The sequence below is a fragment of the Capricornis sumatraensis genome, chromosome 3 (assembly GCF_032405125.1).
Source record: "Capricornis sumatraensis isolate serow.1 chromosome 3, serow.2, whole genome shotgun sequence".
NCBI lineage: Eukaryota > Metazoa > Chordata > Mammalia > Artiodactyla > Bovidae > Capricornis > Capricornis sumatraensis.
In genome coordinates, this window is record NC_091071.1 from 18782219 (window position 1) to 18802771 (window position 20553).

At 47.0% G+C, this 20553-nt stretch overlaps 1 protein-coding gene across 1 annotated transcript in view; it reads right to left on the bottom strand.

Moving 5' to 3' along the window:
* Positions 1-16487, bottom strand: part of HS3ST4 (heparan sulfate-glucosamine 3-sulfotransferase 4) — a 484825-nt gene extending 468338 nt beyond the window's left edge. The window contains exon 1 of the mRNA XM_068969257.1: positions 15772-16487. Within this exon, the coding sequence (XP_068825358.1) occupies positions 15772-16487 (716 nt within the window). The remainder of the gene's footprint in view (positions 1-15771) is intronic.
* Positions 16488-20553: the final 4066 nt, after the last annotated feature.

Sequence of the window (20553 nt, forward strand, 5' to 3'; positions counted from 1 at the left end):
CAAATAAGTCCAAAAGGCATAATACTGAGGCCCACACACCCCAGAGCCCGTGCTCTGCAACAAAAGAAACCACCACAATAATAAGCCCACACATCACAACTAGAGAGGAGCCCCTGCTCGCCACAGCTAGAGAAAGCCTGTGCACAGCAACGAAAAGCCCATGAGCCAAAAGTAAAGAATTAATTTTAAAAAGAGTGTCACCAATACAGTATATTAACACATATATATGGAATTTACAAAGATGGCAATGACGACCCTACGTGCAAGACAGCAAAAGAGACACAGATATAAAGAACAGCCTTTTAGACTCTGTGGAAGAAGGCAAGGGTGGGATGAATTGAGAGAAAAGCATTGAAATGTGTACATTACCACATGTGAAACAGATGACCAGTCCAAGTTCAATGCATGAAGCAGGGCACTCAAAGCCGGTGTACTGGGACAACCCAGAGGGATGGGATAGCGAGGGATGGGGAGGGGGGTTTGGGACGGGGGGACATATGTACACCCATGGCTGACTCATGTCAATGTATGGCAAAAATCACAATACTGTAAAGTAATTAGCCTCTAATTGAAATAATTAATCTAACAAATAGAAAAGAGTGTTAGCAGAAACAAAGCTAGAAGTCTACTGGGCAAGAGCCGTGTGTGGGACCAAGCCAGACTGACAGATACGTAGACAGGTAGGCAGCTACCTATGTATACAAACACAGATGTGTGTACGTACATATATCTTCATCTGGTCAAACACATTTATCATAATGACATAGTCTTCACAGATACAGAAGAAAATTATTATTTTAATATTAAAAAATCAATATAAGTAAGTACAGTTTTATGGCAAAAAAAAACTTAAGACTGATGTTTAGAAAATATCAAATTCTTAACAGAAGTAGAAAATGAGGTACATTTTATGTGTCCTTCTAAAATATCCTGTGACCTCCTAAAATAGTTCTATGTTCCACACAAAAAGCATTGCATGTGTGCTAAGTTGCTTCGGTTGTGTCTGACTCTGCAATTCTGTGGACTGCAGCCTGCCAGGCTCCTCTGTTACGGGATTCTCTAGGCAAGAATCCTGGAGTGGGTTGCCGTTTCCTCCTCCAGGGGATCCCCCAGACTCAGGAATCAAACCCATGTCTCTTACATCTCCTGCACTGGAGCGGGCGGGGGACGGGGAGGTTCTTTACCACTAGCACCACCTAGGAAGCCCAGCAAAAAGCATTATGCCCACTCAATTTATTTCATCCTTCCAACTGGATTCCCTTCTGTATGGAAGATAATAAAAAGAGGTCAAGTATGGCCACATCCTTGTGTAAATTACTTTAGCAAATACTTTAGCAGATGACCCCAGACTCATTCTCCCCTCCTTCCTGGACCCAGAGACATTCACATTGTTCCTAGAATCCCCTGCAGTTCAATGTGGTCCTGTAGAGGAATTCTCACCAGGAGAAAGAGCAAAAGTCATGAGTGTCATTTACTCCACTTGCTTAAGAGAAAGTTACTTCCTGAACTTTGCCCTCTTTGCAACTATTTGCTGGAAGGAGAAGACTCTTGAGAGTTCCTTGGACTGCAAGGAGGTCCAACCAGTCCATCTTAAAGGAGATCAGTCCTGGGTGTTCACTGGAAGGACTGATGCTAAAGCTGAAACTTCAATACTTTGGCCACCTGATGCCAAGAGTTGACTCATTGGAAAAGACCTTGATGCTGGGCGGGTCTGGGGCAGGAGAAGGGGACGACAGAGGATGAGATGGCTGCATGGCATCACCAACTCGATGCACATGAGTCTGAGTAAACTCCGAGTTGGTGATGGCCAGGGAGGCCTGGCGTGCTGTTATTCATGGGGTCGCAGAGTCGGACACGACTGAGCGACTGAACTGAACTGAAATGGGGTAGAGTATCAGCTCTGAACCTAGGAGAAAAATCCTTTAAGGCAGGGGTTCTCAGTAAACCACAGGCAATTTTGCTCCCCAGGGACACCAGGCAATCTTTGGAGGTATTTTTGGCTGTTCAGATGGTGGGGGTGGTAGAGGTGAGAAGTTAACTATTGGCAACTGGGAAGGGCAGCAGTCAGAGGGGCTGCGAAACATCCTACAATGCATAGAACAGCCCTCCACCACGAAGACTTTCCTGATCCCAAAAGTCCACAGTGCTGAAAGTTGAACAGGTTTACTATAAAGCAACCTTCTTCAAACTCTGTGCAAAATAACTCCCCAAGTGTCTTCTTAAAAATATAAATTCTGAGGCTTCTGTGGTGGTCCAGTGAGTAAGAATCTATCTTGCGATGCAAGGTACAAGGGTTTGATCCTTGATCCAGGAGGATCCCACCACATGCCTTGGAGGAACTAAGCCCAGGCGAAACAACTACTGAGATCCAGCTCTAGAGCCCAAGAACCACAACCGCTGAACCCACGCCCTACAACTACTGAAGCCCATGTGCCCAGAGCCCCAAGCTCTGCAAAAAGAGAAGCCACAGCAGTGAGAAGCCTGAGCACCACACAAAGAACAGCCAGCTACTCACCGCACCTAAAGAGGGCTGCAGGCAGTATGAAGACCCAGCACGCCAAAACCAGATAAATACATCTTTCTAAAAATTGTAAATTCTGCTTCAGAAAGTTTGCGGTGGAATCTAGGGTTCTGCATTTCTAACAAGCTCCCCAGGGGATGGCAGAGCAACAAGATGGAAAGAATGGAACTTGAGTCTCTGATTGGTCTTCCTGAGCACGGGCACCCCAGCAGTCCAGACTGGAGTACCCAGGGGATGCTGCTACTCAAACATACACGCCCACACACCTGAACTCACAGTTTTCAGCTTGTGTTCCTCCTGAGAGGCTGGTCTCAGGCAGCACTGATTGCTACAAACTCTGAATATTGACATTTCAATTTGAATATTGAATATTCTATTTGAATACTGAATTTCAGAGAAAAATCATCTATCTTATGTAAAGCCACTACAGGTTGAGATCTCTTTGTTGCAACAGTTCACTTTTTCCCCTAACTAGTACAGTGTGTGTACGCATGTTCAGTTGTGTCTGACTCTTTGTGACCCCTCGGCCTGTAGCCTGCCAGGCTCCTCTGTCCACAGAACTCTCCAGGCAAGAATACTGGAGTGAGTTGCCATTTCCTTCTCCAGGGCATGTTCCTAACCCAGGGAGAGAACCTGCGGCTCCTGCACTGGCAGGCAAAATCATTACCACTGCACCACCCGGGAATCCCAGCTAGTACAGTGACCATCTGCCAACAGCCAATGGTGACGTCTATGCTGCTGTTTGGCAAGATACCTCAAGAGCCCCAGAGGTGGTATTTTCCAGAAAAAGAGGAAAAGGAAAGGGAAGAAAAGGAACAAGATGGTAGCTTCTAGAGGGCTCTGGAAGAGTGTTTTGCTGCTGTAACAAATGACCCCAAACTAATTGGTGGCACACACTGGAAGTCAGAAGTCTGAAATGGGTCTCCATAGGCTACAATCAAAGTGTCAAGAGGGCTGTATTCCTTCTGGACCTTCCAAGGAAGAATCAATTTCCTGGCCTTTGTTGTAGCTTCTGGAAGTGGCCTGAATTCCTTGGCTCCTGGCCCCTTCTATCTTCAAAGCCAGCAACAGCGGGCTGAGTCCCTCCCGTGCTGACCTCCGTCTAAACCTCTCTCTCTCACCCCCTCTTCCATCTGAAGGACTCCTGTGATTACATGGGGGCTCATCCAGATAATCCGGGATAATCTCCCCCCTCAAGGTTAGCTGTTGAGCAATCATAATTCCATCTGCAACCTTAATTCTTCTTTGCCACGTGATGTAGCATGATCACGGGTTTTGGAGATCAGGATATAGCTATTGGGAGGATGTGTTATCATGCCTTCCACAGCTTAGAAAGTAGGCTAGTCAGGCAGCCAGAAGGTGGGATGTTACTGTGCCCACCTGGTAAATGCAGAGAGGGTGCAGAGGGAAAAGGGATGACAAGCCATTTGGGAGCAAAACGAGAGAATCTTCTGGTCAGTCCCGAAGCTCACCCCCTGCAGGGCAATCTTTAAAAGCACATGGGCTCTATGGCTTTTTATGTTTATTTTCAGTGTGAAAGAATGATGCCTCAGTGGTCATGAGTCAGGTAAAAGAATTACGCAGACAGAGGTTCTCCAGGAATTCTCTGGATCTTCATGCAGTCTGCCCTCACAATGTTTGATATCCATGGTATATAACAGTTCCTGTAAATTAAACTTCTTAATCTAACTTTACGATAAGAGCGCCTGTCCCGTATTTCAGGGACTCCCTGGAGTGCAACATTCCAGAAAACCAATTACCTGGGGGAGTTCATGGAAACGTGTGTGGATTAACAACTACAGAGTGGGGAGAAAGCAGATGCCAGCACATCACCATGATTCTGCCCTTGCAACGTCACTCGGGGCTTATTAGAAACGGATGTTCCCATTTTAAAGATGGGAAAACAAAGGCTCATAGGCTGAATACTCTCTAGGCACCCAAAGCAAAGTAGACACAGAACTCAGACTCCAACCTTTAATTTCTGATTTTAGGTTCAGCTTTCTTTCCTAAATATCACAGAGCTCCAAACAGGCAAGCGGTCCTAGGATAAAGGCACTCAGACTGAGGAAATGACTCACACGTCCTCAGCTCCAAATCTCCAACCCTTTGCTGAGGCCTTAACCTGGACGCAGAACGGTGGATTTACACCTATCATGTGTAACAAATCGAACACAGCCTCCACTTAACTGTTCGATTAAATGGCAATTATGTCATTTTGATCATGCATTTAGAGAAAGATAATACCAACTACTCTTGGAGCATAACAGCCTATCAGGAGCAATCCAGGCTCTCCTAAAACTTTGGCAACTATAGCAACAAAGGCCAGGAATCAAAGGCCACTTGTTAACAATGGAAAGGGGCCTGGCTTGGGAAGGCCTGTGGTGTGACCCCATGACTGTCACCTGCCCTACTGAAGTCTCATTCTCTTGATTTTGTAGCACTGGGATAAGACGGTACCTACTTCATGAAGCTGCTGTGAAGAATAAATCAGGTAATGTGGTGTGCCGGCAGGACCTTTAGGGGAGACTGTCTAGCCCACACAGCTTGTTTGAGTGGGTTTCTCTTTCTTGTACCCAAAATAGTCTTGCAAAAATAGTACGTGAAAGAACTGAGAACAATTCTTAGCCAGAGTTCCCAAGGAGTGTGAGTGTGTGATTTCTTTGCAGAAGCCTGGAGTTTTATAAGAAAATGGCAGAGAAGGTACCCCTTTCATTCAATAAACTGTCACTCATTCAGAATTGGTGATGAATAAGCCACCATCATGAAGTGCCTACCTGTGCCAGGTACTGCTTCTGGCTCAGAACCCTGGCAAGAACACGTGGGACAAGACCCTGCTCCCATGCACTTGATCTTCTGGGAGGGAGAGCGAAGTCATTCGGATGATTTGGGAAAGCAATACATCCCCTGAAGAAAATAAAATGGTGGAACAAGCTCAGAAGTGGAAAAAGGCCTTTAAATTAGGTAGTATGGAGAGGTCTGTGGGGGAATCTGAAATGTGAGCCAAGATCTGAAGGACAGATAACCAGATACCTGCACTGTAGTAGTGGGATTGCGGGGGAGGAGGGCAGGGGGGCAGAGAATTCCCAGAAGAGGAAAGAGAGAATTAGGTTGTCCTGGAGCTTCCCTGGGGGCTCAGTAGTAAAGAATCTGCCTGCCAATGCGGAAGGTATGGGTTCGATCCCTGATCCGTGAAGATCCCACGTCATGGAGCAACTAAGCCCAGGCACCACAACTACGGAGCCTGTGCCCTAGAGCCCTCGAGCCTCAACTCCTGAAGCCTGTGGGCCCTAGAGTCGGTGCTCCGAAACAAGAGATGCCACCACCACGAGAAGTGCATGTACTCAACTAGAGAGTGGCCCTGCCTGCCACAGCTTAAGAAAAACAGTCCTCAAAGCATCCTCAGCACAGTCAAAATAACTACATTTCTTAAAATTTTAAAAATAAAATAAAATGCCCTTAAGTGAGAATGAGCTTGGTCCCAGAAGAGAAAAGGAGACACTTCCACAGTCCGTTTTGGGGGCAAACCCCCACATTCAGCCTGTCCAGTAGGCAGGCCATGCACACATGGGAAACCAAAAGCTTCCAGCCCAGAAATTCCGGCATTTACTATTTACTCCCAGGAAGCGGGAAGACCGCCCTTCCAGTGCAAAACAGCTTGGCGGCAAATGAAAAGAAACGCTGCGTGTTTGGAGCCAAACACCTAGGTCTGAATCCCAGCTCCACATCTTGACCAAGTTCCTTGACTTCTCTGTGCCTTGGTTTCCTGACCTGTACAACGTGACTGATCACAGTACCTGTCTCACCAGGCTCTTGGAATGATTGAAACCACCGCTTGGGGCAGAGCCTGGCACCCACAATATGTGTCCACCCCTGAGATTCTTACCATGTTGCTACTATGATTCTTTCAGGTTCAAATCTTAAATCATCACCTCCCCATTTCATTAAATAACCATCACTTGTCTGTGATTCATTTTTTGGTGTTGCTTTCTAACAACAGGAATGCACCTAAATTTACTCATTTACATCAATTCAACAGTTAATCTACACTAGGAATGATTCTTGCTGTTGTTTAATCACTACGTTGTATCCGATTTTTGCAATCCCACCAATCTCCTCTGTCCACGGAACTTCTCAGACAAGTATACTGGAGTGGGTTGCCATTTCCTTCTCCAGAGGATGTTCCCAATCTAGGGAATGAAACCGTCTCTCTCTTTTTTTTTTTTTTTTGGAACTTATTTATTTTTTATTGAAGGGAAATTGCTTTACAGAATTTTGCTGTTTTCTGTCAAACCTCAACATGAGAAACCATGTCTCTTGCACTGGCAGGTGGATTCTTTAACACTGAGTCACCAGCAAAGTCCCTTCAGTCTGGGATATAAAGCAGTCAGTACCAGCCCTCTATGAGGAATTCTAACACTGTTTACGAACCTGAACAGTAGTAATTGTCTTACAATCCTCCCTTCAGTTAAATAAAAGGTAGAAAGTAAGGGAATCTTGTCTTTGAAGTACAACATTTTGGCCATGTTCATAGAAACAGTATCTTCAGACCACTCTCAAACACACCTGACCTAAACGTAGTAGCAAAGATAGCCAATAAAAAGTGGGTAGGGAAGGGAAAGAAAGAAATGCTATCCCAGAGAAAGAGGACTCCTTCTAGTTACTGTTTCCTTCTCTGACACCCCTCACTAAAGTATTAAAATTTCGTTCTTGCAAGTCCTTTGCAAGTTTTGCTAAATTTATCCCTGGTTATTTTGTTTCTTTGCTTGGTTCTATAAATAGGATATTTTCTCTCATTATATTTTCAAAATGCTTGGCATGGGCATATAGGAAAACTATAGATTTTGCATAGTAATTTCCTTACCAGTCACCTTAAAGAATTCCATTATTATTTCTAATAGTTTTATGCATGGGAGTGGAGATTGCTTATCTTAGGTCATCCAAAAAGAGATGAAACTACTAGCAACTGGTGATAATTCTATCATCTCCGTTCTTATTCTTTTTCACCTCACTGGATTATCTATTTATTCCTGAGTAATGGTAAATAGCAATGATGATAATGGGCATTCTGATCTTGTTCTGGATTTAATGGTGATATTTCTAGTGTCACACCATTAAATATGATGCTGGCTTTGGGTATGATCTGATTTTATCAGCAAATGTTCTAAAAATCAGGAATAAATGCTTAGCTTTACCAGACATTTTAGCATCCACAAAATAAATAAGATTTTTCTCTAAGTGAAAAGTATGAAGAATAAACCACACAATTTTTTAGGTTTCCCAAGATCAAACCATCCCTCCATTCCTAGAATAAATGGCACTTTGTCAGGACTTTACCTTGTAATGCGATCACTTAATTGTCCATTTCTCCACTTGAGTTCTTCAATCACTGATGACTGATTTATGTCTGACACATTGCTGACATTTCATACATGTTTAATGAATAAATAACAGCACTAAAAAGTACTCTCAACCTCCTCAAACTAACCACTTGTACCTTTTTCTGACTTAAAACAGTGGGAGAGATCATAAACCTTTCCCAGAGTGGATCTTCAGATGTTTACTGTATATATGGTGTTAAGTGGTCCCTAAATCTTTTATCAATAGAACCCTTGAATATCTCATTCTTTACGGGGAAACTCTTCCTTCTGGTTTCAATGGGAATAAGCCTCCTTCCCTACTCCCATCACCACCCCAAGCCAAAGGGGTGGCTACATTGCCCGGGCCTGATGAGAGCACCACACAGATTGTTTAGGAATGGGCACATGACCCAATCTGGGTCAACAGCATCTCCACCAATTTCTTACAGAAGCCCTTAAGAAAAAAAGTTTTCCAAAAGAATTGATAAACCAAAAAATGCTTGTCTAGGGTTGCTGCTTACCGTCTTGCTTCAAGTGTAGTGAGACAACCTGAGAATGAAGCAAGGTACAGCAAACACAGAAAAGACCAGAAAGAAACGGAGACCTGGATTCAACTTTCCCTGGAGCCATCACCCCTTAGACTTTCTAAGTAATATACCAATAATTGCCTTTCTGGATTTACAATAGTTCAAGCTCAATTTCTATCACTTATAAAATAAGTGATAGAAAAAAATCAGGCCTAATGCATGTGCTGCTCTGTTTTCCTGCGTATGTGCTTTATACATTCTTAAATAAAGGTTGAAAGAAAAAAAGTTTTTTAAAGGAACGCGATCCTAACTAGCGTGTGTTAAAAATCAACCGCCTGCTTTTAATTAATGGCAAGATAGGCAGAAGCGCTCCCTCAGTGAATTATAATTTCAGATTGAAATTCCCAAGACAGTTATAGAAGAGCTTGTTAAACCGCAGAAACCAATAGAATCAAGAAATTACTTTAACAGGGTGGTGGTTCCATCAGTTCCAGAGATAGCATCCATTATGCAAAACCAAAACCTTTAAAACTTTCTGTCGTGCAGCCCTAGCAATCCCTCATTCACCTGAAGTCTCACAGCTTCTCTCCTGACTCAATTTAAAAGTAAAAATGACTGGCATGATTTACAAAAATAAAAATAAATAAATCATGTGATGGCTGGAGAACTCCCTAGTGAAAACTGCCTCAAGACAGGGAGTTCTGCGGGGTCTGTCTGAACCATCCTGCATTCTCAGAAGCTTTCAACTCTGCTGAAAAACTGAAGACAAGCATGGCCTTGGCATCCTAAACTCCTCTATACCTACCGCGGCAAGTGACATCAATTTCTATCATAGGCTATAAAAATGTCAGAGGGCCAACCCGGAGAGCCTCACCAGCTCCCTGTCCCATCCCCTTTATGGGAGAATTTTGGCTTCACTTGCCTCCTTAAGTCAGACTCTTCTCCTTCAGCTCAAGTTACAACAGACACAATTCTGGAATTTGGTTTTGATTATTCTCTGGAGAGCTACTTAAGAGATGCTTCAGGGTTGGAAATCCCTCATTCGGATATAATCTTGAAATAAAAGGCTATGTTCAAATGAAAAATGCATTACAGCATCTCTTTAGGGCCTTCTGTACTGATGGGAAGGATAAAAGGAAGGAATGGAAGGAAAATGAAGAAGAAAAGCAAAAAGAAGGAAAATGGGGGAAAGAGAAAAGAAGGGGAAAGGAAAATATATTATGTCATAAACTGTGTAGGGCACTTTGAATGTCATTTAATTTCATTCTCACATCATTCCCTTGGAAGGAAATACTATTGAGCCCATTCTGCAGATGAAGAAATTGAGGTTTGGTGATACTAATTCATCCAAGGTCTTACAGTGAGGATGCTGTATGACAGGTTCAGAGATACAAATACACATTCTAAAGCACATTTCTTCTAGCCAACTAGCTTCTTTCCTCCAAAGAGTCCAAGACAGAAGTTTGTTCTAGAACCAAAATATGTTAGTGACTGAATGGACCTTACGGAGATTATAACATCTCATCATGTAAGTGGGTTTCTCTGGTGGCTCAGTGGTAAAGAATCCGCCTGCCAATGCAGGAGACATAGGAGAGGTGGGTTCAATCCCTGGGTCGGGAAGATCCTCTGGAGAAGGAAACGGAAACCTACTCTGGAATTATTTACTGGGAAATCCTATGAACAGAAGAGCCTGGTGGGCTAAAAATCCATGGAGGGTCACAAAGAGTCAGACGCAACTGAGCATGCATGCATCATGTAAACAACAGAGAAGGAAGGAAGGAGGGAAGAAGGGAAGAAGCTATTAAGAAAACTGACATCCAGTAAAATTAGTGTGTGGCAAAGAAAAACCTAGAACCCAATTTTTCTAACTCTGAAGTCTTACTCTGTTCACAGGACCAGAATCTATTTTACTGGTGCAACTGATCAAATGGACCAAATACAGGCACTCCTGATTAAGCAGTAAACAACTGAGAATTTTCCCACCCTCAAGAAAATGTTTGCAGGGAACAAAAGGGAAATTTATTTGTAATTGTCTTTTTCTGCTCCATGCTCCTGTTTATATCCAGCTTCCTTTGTTGTTGTTGTTACAATATATCTGAGAGACTTCCCTCATGCTGTTGCAAAATTGGTTAAGGGGGAAAACATCTAAATTGAAAGATTGCACTTAAGCCACAATTCTGGCAACTGCAGAAGGTACTGGTATGCCAGTTACTTTCAGAAATGAGTTTAAACCAAAGGTCACTAACCAGTAGCCAGCTGGCTGTAACCAGCCCACAGATGTGTTTTGCTTGTCCCGCAGTGCTGGCCCACATGGCACTTTTAAGAAATCTCAATCTGCTGCCAAAGTTAAAAACCAGGCCACTTCACATCAAAACCCAGATTTCCAGTTTCTCTTCCCAAGTGGAAGACAGGGTTCCCCTGATGCCACATTTGCAAACGGAAGAGGAGTGGCCGGAACAGAACAGTGGCTGCCCTTTTGGACAGAGTGTCTGTGGCCCAGTTTCTCCCCACCTAGTCTATTTCACTCGAGTGTATTACCCACATGAGCCCTGAAGGCATCTGATGAGTGACCCTTGGTTTAAAAGGTTAAGCAGATGTAGCTTGCAAAGCCCATAATTATTAGTCTTTTCCCAAACACATCCCCAATAAAAGCCTCCAGTCAATGTTATGGCAGCTGTGAAGGGATATTCATTTTTTTAGAATATATATTCACTTTTATTATTTCACTTATTCCTCTCAACAACCCTGCAAGGAAGGAATTACTCAGATAAACTGAAGCTGAGTGATATTTAAGTCAGTTATCCAACCCAGATCATTCAACTAGTAAGTTGCAAAGCTGAGTTTTGAACCCAGTTTTGCCCAGTTACAAACACTGTAGAATGCTTTGAAAAGAATGCTTTGAGAAGTCATGAGGTTTGTTTCTACCTCAGGGCCTTTGCACTTGCTGTTCCCTCTGCTTGGCAACCTCTCCACTCAGGTCTTCACATGGGAGGATCTTACTCATTCACGATACTTATACCACGTCCAGAGAGGTTTTCCCTGATCACTGATAACACACACACACACACACACACACACACACATGCACACGAATTACTTTCTATGCCCCTGCTACTCAAAGAGAGATCCAGAAATCAGCAGAATCAGTATCACTTTGGAAATTTGAAATTCACACTCTCAGGTCCCTCCCCTAACCTACAGAATCAGAACCTGCATGTTAACAATACCCCCAGGTGATTTGTGTGCATTTAAAGTTTAAACAGCACTGCTCTACAGGAGCACTGCCCAATGGAAATAAATACAACAGGAGTCACACATGTGATTTCAAATTTTCCAGTAGCCACATTAAAAGAGTAAGCCACGTTAAAAGACCTGTTTGTTGCTGTCTCCCCTTTCCCCACTCCCACCCCACTAAAATGTCAGTTCCAGGAGACGAGGTGCTTCATCCATCTTGTTCACCCTTGTATCCCCAACACCTAAAACAGTATTGGAAACAGGGTAAGTATCATTAAATGTACCATTGTAAGTATCATTAAATGAATGAAAGGAGGAAGGAAGGAAAAGATTTTGCTAGCACTCTACCTACCAGTCTTTAGACAACCGCGGCTTCAAATCTCAGCTCAACCCCTGAACGGCTAAGCAACCTTGAGCAAGCTGTTTTCCCCTCTGAGGGCCAACTGTAAAGCAGGAAGGCTGCTCTTTTGCTCACAGCTTCATCATGCCACCTAGATGTGGTTACACGTCTATAAAGCGTGAACTGCCATGATGACACATGTTCAGTGCCTTACCCGGCCCTCCTTCCTTCTCTCTCTGAACACCTCATCTAAACAATGCTGTGGACTACACTCCTCTCGGCACCACAAGCAAAACTGCTGAACCAGCTTCCCCGGGCTATTTCCCTCCAGCCAACCGGATGTGTGTCCTAACTGCGGGCAGTGAAGACATCTTGACCTCATGGAGGGTCACTTCCCATTGCCTTACAGCTGAGAGGCTTCCAAAGCCATGAAGTCACGGTCACTGGACAGCCTGTGATCTACAAGGCAGACCACGGCTCATGGCATCTCCGCCACATTGACGAGTTCTGCCACGGCAGCCACTTGGCTTGCCACAAGGCCCCACCCCTTAGAGGACTGTAAGGTCTGCCCAGACAGTGTGTATCAGCTCCTATTGAAAAGCATATTGTAGCTTTGTCCTTTTACTTGGGGGTGGGGGGTGTTGATCTACCCCCATTTATTAATCACTGGCCTGTGTCAATCCACCAAGTGAGGCTTGCTGTTCCATAGCTTTAACACACATCCTAATCCATCAGCCTATCTTGCCCTGCAAATCTGATGCACACGTTCTAATCTCAAACATGTTTTTAAATCACAGCAGGTCCACAGCATAGGCGAAAGCAAAACCCGGATTTAGACATAACCGGAGTGACACGGAGGAAATAAAACCCGGGCTGCTTAGTTAAATGCGACGAAACTCTCGCCAGCTCTGCTGAAAGCAGCCCCAGTTTCTTCTTGCTCTCCCTCTCGCTGACATCACAACCACTGGAATCACTCGCAGAATCAGTAGGCTACTGGGAAGCATGTTGAAAAGAAAAGGAAAACAAATAATGGGAAAAGGGGATCAAAACCTTTAATTAACCTGTGAATCTCCATTCAGGCACACAGTAGAGTAAGATTTCAGATAAAACACATACCATACTATAACCATTTAACGGGGAGGTACTATAGCCATTTAAGTAGAAAAGCCACCATTTGAAAGACTGGAACCAGGAAACCAGGAAGAAGGGTTTCTGCTACTGGTTTGAATCACTGCCACTGCTTCCCTTCTACCATATGGTGAGGATGCCATCCCCTCTTCCTACATGGGAGGGAGAGGGAGAGAGTGAGCGTGTGCTCAGTTGTGTCCAACTCTTTGCAGGACTGTAGCCTGCCAGGCTCCACTGTCCATGGAATTTTGCAGGCAAGAACACTGGAGTGAGTTGCCATTTCCTCCTCCAAGAGATCTTCCCAACTCAGGGACCGAACCCACATCTCCCACATTGCCAGGCGGATTCTTTACCACTGAGCCACCTGGGAAGCCCGTGAAGAGAGAGGGGAGCTAAAGAGATGGAGTCAACAGAAATCCCTAAAATGCCCTCAAAGCATGGCTGAATCTGTTAAGGCTGGAGAGCTATCCTAGGATCCGGAAGGTTTCTGGGAGTCTTCTCAACATCCAGATTTGGGTGGAAAATGACTCCTCGACGTTAGATAGATTCTCCTGCAGTAACTGCATTCAGCATCACTAACTGTAATAAGGACTCACCCTGGGTGTGATGCTGGGGCAGCAGATGGAAGATACAGAGATATCACATGGTCCTCTTAAGTGAGGATCCAGTGAACCTAGTTCCATTTGCATCTCTTAGTCCTATGGGATGCTGAGTCCCAAATACCACCCGTGATGGCTGAGGGTGGTACATGTGGTACATGTTGGAATAAGATCTTCAACAGCCATGTCCTATGAGCGAGGCAATTTACACACCTCCTTTTCCCAGCTGCAGTGTAAAAGAATGTGGCATCTGTCAGGATCATCTATCTTTTCATTCAGAGAATGCTCCCGACCCTACAATGGGACCTCCTGACATGCAGTCCACATTACACCGTTCATCAACTTTATTTTAAGTCATCTGAATAAAACACCTCCTTCTCCATTTCCAGCTGCCAACCGAGCAACCGAAACACATGTTGGAAAGATTTGATCTTTATTCCTCCCTCTCCCCCAAAGGGCATTTGACACTTCTCACAAGATATACAGCTTTAAAATTAGAATGGGAAAAAGCCATGGTTACCCCCTTAGAGCCACCTTTAACCCACAGCAGAAACCTGAACATTCCTACAACCAACAATTTAACAACTGAAACCTTCCCAGACATCATACCCCATTTTTTTTTATTTTGCTGTTGTTGCATTAATCATCCTAACACCTTTTTAATTATAATTGCAAACTGGAAGCCATGGCTTGTGATGTTATAAATACTGATTTTCCAGATAAATTAGGCATTTGCTGTTTTATGTTTTGATAGAAAGGGACTGTTTGAAGCCTCCTAAAACAGTGCAATTAGTTCTCTCTGTTGAAACAGACAAGACATGAACAGACACATTTGCTGTTTCAGTTTAATGTGCTGGAATGTTTATGCCTAAGTGTACTTCTCTCAAGCTTTGAAAGCATAAGGCATATTTTTAAAAGGCGAAGAAATCAATCACAATACACACATTTATTATATATTTCCAAAGTTAAGTTATTTCTCAAACTTCCCCAGCCTGTAATTTAAACTTAAAAAGCATGTCTCTTCTACAAGAAGGCGACCTGTCAGGAAACAATCCTTATTTTACCTATTGGCTCTGTTAAGATGATAACATCACTTTAGCTGACAAAGCCTGTGTTTCTGGTTGACAATTGCAATTAATTACTGAGATGCAGCCGAGATGCAGCCAGCCATCCAGATCTGTTTTCCAGAGTGATTAAAAAAAAAAAAGAGGAAACAGGGAAGGGCAAGGGAGAACGCTGGTGGATTAATTTATTTTACCTACACTTAACTTACTACTTCTCCCTTCCCTCGCTGCTGGCAGACGGTGGAAAAGGAGGGATATTAACAAACAACTCACTAGACACAAGCTCCAATCTGTTGCAATGAGGCACCGGTTAGAAAGGGCTCAGGTGCAGGGCATGAAAACTCCTAGGGCATCAACTGTCATGTAGACACAGATAATCCTGATGCAAAACTAACCTGGGGTTCAAGCAGCCCAAGAGGGACGGAAAGTTCTGGAGGTGGGGGGCATCCTGAGTCTTTAGGAGAACGCCCAAACTCGCCAGCATCATCTTTTTAACTGTTCCCGGTTCATTCTGCTCTAAACTGAAAACACTTAAGTTGGATTCCAGCCACGCAAATGCGTTTGAGGGCGATCTTGAGAGATTCCAGGAAATCCCAAAGCCCTTTACTCAATCCAGCTTGTCCAGCTCCATTCCTCGGCGTCCCCAACACAGAAGCGCACCGCCCCGCAAGACTGGGTTAGGAAACACCCCGCGGACACGAGGGCTGGGGATTCCCAGACTCGGAACCAGGCAGATTCCGAAAAGAGCTCCCTGGACGAGGAGTCTGAGGCAGGCAGAGCAGGGGGACCCCTCTCTCCTCGCCCTGGAATAAAGTGATCCCTGGAGAGCATCCAGCCCTGCCCGCCGTTCCCCCCAGGCTGCCCCGCCAGGGTGCTCAGAGCCCTCCGGGGCTCACGGTTCTCGGAACTCGGCCCAGATCCCCAAGGGCAGGGGGAGCGGCTGTTTCCCGCGTGGGTCGGTCCCCACGCGCCCATCCCATCCGCCGAGCCCGGGGTCCTACCTGTACCACTCCAGCCCCTTCTCGTAGTTCCTGTCGAAGAAGTGCGGCTCTACGCCCACCGCCCGCACGTCCGGGTGCACTCGGATGGCCTCCAGCAGCGCGCGGGTCCCTCCTTTCTTGACCCCGATGATCAGCGCCTGGGGCAGCTTCTTCTCGCCGTAGTCAGGGGTGCTGACGGCGTTGCCGCTCCCGTTGGCCGCCCTCCGGCCTGCGAGCTCCTCGTCCGTGGTGCTGGACTCCGGCACTTCCCTCTCCAGCAGCGCGCTCTGCGCCGTGACCATCTCGCCGGGGGTCAGCGGGGTCCGGAGCCAGGCGTCCCGGGCGCCCCCGCTGCCGCTCGCCAGCCCCCAGCCGTCGGCCCCGGGGGCGGCGGGCTGCCTGGGGGGCTCGGGCGGCTCCCCACGGCTCGCGTTGTCCGGCGGCGGCGGCGGCGGCGCGGGCGGCTGCGAGGGGGCGCCGAGGCGCACGGGGGGAGGCGGCAGCGAGGGGGGCGGGGGCTCGGCGGCGCCCGGCGGCTCCTGCAGCGCCAGGGGGAATTGCAGGGAGCCCGAGCCGCCCAGGAGGCTGTAGCACAGGTAGGTGACGGACAGGGACAAGGTGCACATGAAAAGCAGCTTGCGCGCCGGCGGGCCCTTAGCCGAGACGCCGGGTGGCGGCGGCGCGGCGAGAGACGGAGGCGGAGGCGGAGGCGGAGGAGGTGCGGGCCACGGGGCCATCGCGGCTCCCGGCTCGCGGCGGCGGCGGCGGCGGCGGCGGCCCCCGGCGCTGCCCGGACATGGTTTCAGCCGCCGCCCCCGCCGCCGCCGCCGCCGCCGCCGCTGCCCAGCCGCCCCGGCTGCATGAAGCGACGCCGCTGCGCCCCCGGCCCTGGCCGCTGTCCCGCTGCGCCGGGGGGGAGCCCGGCCGCATGGCCCCCCCTCCCCGCTCTCCTCGCGGCGTCCGGGGGGCCCCCCACCACCCCCCTCAGCCTCTGGCAAGGGGACCGAGGGGGGCGCGCGGACCCGCCGGCTGCACCTGCTCCGTCTGCAGCGCCCCCGCTTCCCCGGCTCCGCCGCGGCTCCCGCTCCAGCTTCTGCCGCCGCCGCCGCGCGCTGTGGCAGCCCCGAGTTCCTTCCCCGCTGCTAACTTTCTGCCGGGAGAGCGGAGAGCCGCGGAGGGGGCCGGGCGCGCGCCCCGCGCCGCCGAGGGAAGGGGGAGTGCGCCTCGCGCGCGCCTGTGGAGGGGGGCGCGGGCGCGCGGGCGTGCGCTCGGGCTGGGGCACCCGGGGAAGCGGAGATCGCGCCCCCAACCCCGCGCGCCGCACGCACTCGCTGGAGGTGTTCCCCGCCCCGCCCTGCGTGCTTCCCCTCCCCTGGGAGCCCGGGACGCCGGGTTCTCCATTCCTCTCCCGGTACTTTTGAGGGTTGTAGAGCCGGACGCCCGCCGCCGGTGCTGCTCACCGGCGAGCTGGGGGACCCGAGGGCAGCGACCTCTCGCTGCCCCTTTTCCCCCGGGACTCCGAGCAAACTCGGCCCATCCCCCGACCTGCCCTTCTCTCACCCTGGATAGCCTCCTGCCTTTGGTCCAGGAGTGGTTTCTTCATAACAGCTCTCTCATTCCAACTTCCATCTTTCCATCCTCCCCATCTTATCCTGAAGCTCCTGACGGGTGGAGCGTTGACACAAACCCCCAGGTTTCTCTACTCCCAGAGCTTTCGCGTCCGTCCCCGCCACCGGGTGACTGCGCATTCTGCTCCAAAAGATGAGGCTGTTCCCTCATCCACACCCTTAACCACAGGTACATCTGCGCCCCTTGGAGGCGTTGCCACTAAAGGAGTTAGATTTCCCTGGACTGAAATAGACTGTGACCATCATCGCTCTAAACACCTTATAAGCAGAGGCAAGTTGGATGGCAGGGTGTCTGTGCATCGCTTCACTGATTTTTTTTTTAAAGTATATTCTTTTCAGCGAAATTTCCACACCTCACGTCCCTCTCCTGGGGAGGTAATGGTAAACATCAAAAGGCTTTGGAAGATTCAAAACTAGACTTGCTTCTCGGAAGTGGGGGAAATCGGAGTCTGCAAAGGGAAGATGAGGCAGAGTCATTAACGGAGCAGCTGTAGGGAACTCTGCGTCCTCGGGACAGGGTTTGGCTCCGCACACACCCGCGAACAGTATCTCCCAGGGGCTAGCTCTCGGGACCCCATTCACCCTGCCAGCCACAGCTGGGCGCCTGGCAGGTCTGTCTGTTTTCACCTGGCGGCTGATTTGGTTGACATCTCCGGTTTTTGTTTGATCGCATAATAGGAACAACAGCTGAAAGAAAATGTATATAGTGTCTAAATATTAACCAGATACCTAGTGCCAGAGAGGGGAAGAAAATGTTAATCAAATAAGATGAAGAACGCGGACTTTTCCCTGAGTGAACAAAAGCTCACTGCTGCTCTCAGCTGGACACGAGTTTCCTTCACTACAGCTTTAGTTCAGATAAAGATTATTCCTTTATAATATATATATTTTTTATGGTACACGGGAGACCTCTGAAATGCAGAGTCTGGTGTCCTGTAAATCATTCCATGTAACTACTGATGCTTTTTTCAAACACCACAGGACTGTATTACTGTAATGTTAATGGGAAGAAGCCAGCTAGGGCTAGGAGAAACCACAGGCTTGATCCATCCCTCTTCCCACTGGGAGGCCCCCGTGGCAGCAAAGTTTGCTGCTGCTAGGCCCCCATCTCCCTTCCAAGGCCCAGATACCAGCCTTGAAACGGATGCTCAGCATGCGGTCCTGGGCCACCCCATAATACCATTCCCAAACTTTTACATCTGCCGTCAGCAATCCAAATGAACCTGCTAGGCATCTAGCTTCACTAAACATGTGCTTTCTCGTTCAGAAAGGTTTTGATAAAAGGATGTTACGATTTAACTCAGAGGTATCACACTGGTGACCAGCAAAGCCGAATGTGGCTCGCACAGTGATGTGAAGAAATTTCAACTATCTGCAATATTTAAGCATAAAGGGCCTTCCACCCCCCAAAATCTGGACGTGTGGTTTCTGTTGAAATAGCAGATCCAGCAGCTTTGGGCCCCACAGCCAGAGCTGAGAATTCCTCTATAGGTGGGGCATGTGTGCCCTCTTCTTCATGAGGCACCCGGATTGCCACCCTACATTTATGTTACTTGCCTGGATGATGCTAATGAGGAAATTTCCTGGGATCCCTTTTCCCTCTTGTCCCCAAATAGTCACATTTTAATGGAAGACTCTTGAAGGAAGAGAGTGCCACTAGTAAGACGACAGGTCCCCCAATGGATGGGAGGAGCTGATTTGGGGGACAGAGGAGGTTTGAAGGTTTCTCACTTAGGCAGTTGTCTATTTTTTTTTTCTAGTCTTGATCCAGCTTTTCTGGGAGTGAGTTCTTGGAAAACCTCCGATAAAAAGCAGAAGCTATCTACATAGGGAGAACTCAGGCTTCATTCAGCAATTCCCAGTGGATCTGGAGACCAGATAGAATTTCTTTTTTCTTTTTGCTGTTTCCACTGCCAACACCCATGCTCATTCAGGCCTATCCAAGTGTTTGCGATATTCCTCCAAATGCTCTCCAGGCCTCCTGTGAGCCTCAGGAGCGTGTTTCTATCCATCTTAGGCAACAGTTTTTCTGAGACAGAGCTCTGCAGATGCCCTGTGACTCAGAACCCCTCCTCTCACTCCCAGACTAATAAGTTCGAACCTCTTAACCTTTGCACTCAGAGTGCCCTTCTACCTTTTACATATCACACATTCATTGCCAAACCAAACAGCACCTACCATTCAGACATGCACAGTGAATCCTTGTTCCATCTCTATGTGATCAGACAATAGAGTTAAAGCTGTCATTTGCTAGCTAAGTGACTCTCGGACAGGTCATTTCACCTCTATGAGCCCCATTTTCTGCATATATAAATTATAGACAATTAGACTCACTTCAAATGGTTTTTATAGAGAATCAAATTGACTTACAGGGCATATGCAAAAATATCTGGCTCCCAGCCTGCATGTGGTAACTACCAATAATCATTTGGATCTGAATATTGGCTCATCCATGTCAGGCTTCTTTTCCTATTAAAACCTTATTCTTGAAAAATGTGTACCTTTTCTTTTTTTATTTTTATTTTAAATTAGGAGCACAGTTGATTAACAATGTTGTGTTAGTTTCAGATGTACAGCAAAGTGATTCAGTTATACATATACATGTATCTACAGTCTTCCCTGGTAGCTCAGACGGTAAAGAGTCTGCCCGCAAGGTGGGAGACCCAGGTTCAACCCCTGGGTCGGGACAATCCCCTGGAGAAGGAAATGGCAACCCACTCCAGTATTCTTGCCTGGGAAATCCTATGGACGGAGGAGCCAACAAGACTCCATGGGGTCTCAAACAGTCGGACACGACGACTTCACCTTATTCTTTTTCAAAAATTTTCCCATTAGGTTATCACAAAGTATTAAGCAGAGTTCCCTGTGCTATATAGTAAGTCCTTGTTGGTTATCTGTTTTAAATATAGCAGTGTGTACATGTCAACCCTAAACTCCTAGTCTATCCCCCTTCACCCTTCCCCTCAGTAACCATAACTACGTTTTCTAAGTCTGTGAGTCTGTTTCTGTTTTGGAAATAAGTTCATTTATATCATTTTTTAGATTCTGCATATAAGCAATATCATATGATATTTGTCTTTCTCTGTCTAACTTAACTTCATTTAGAATGACAATCTCTAAGCCCATCCATGTTGCTGTAAATGGCATTATTTCATTATTTTTAATGGCTGAGTGA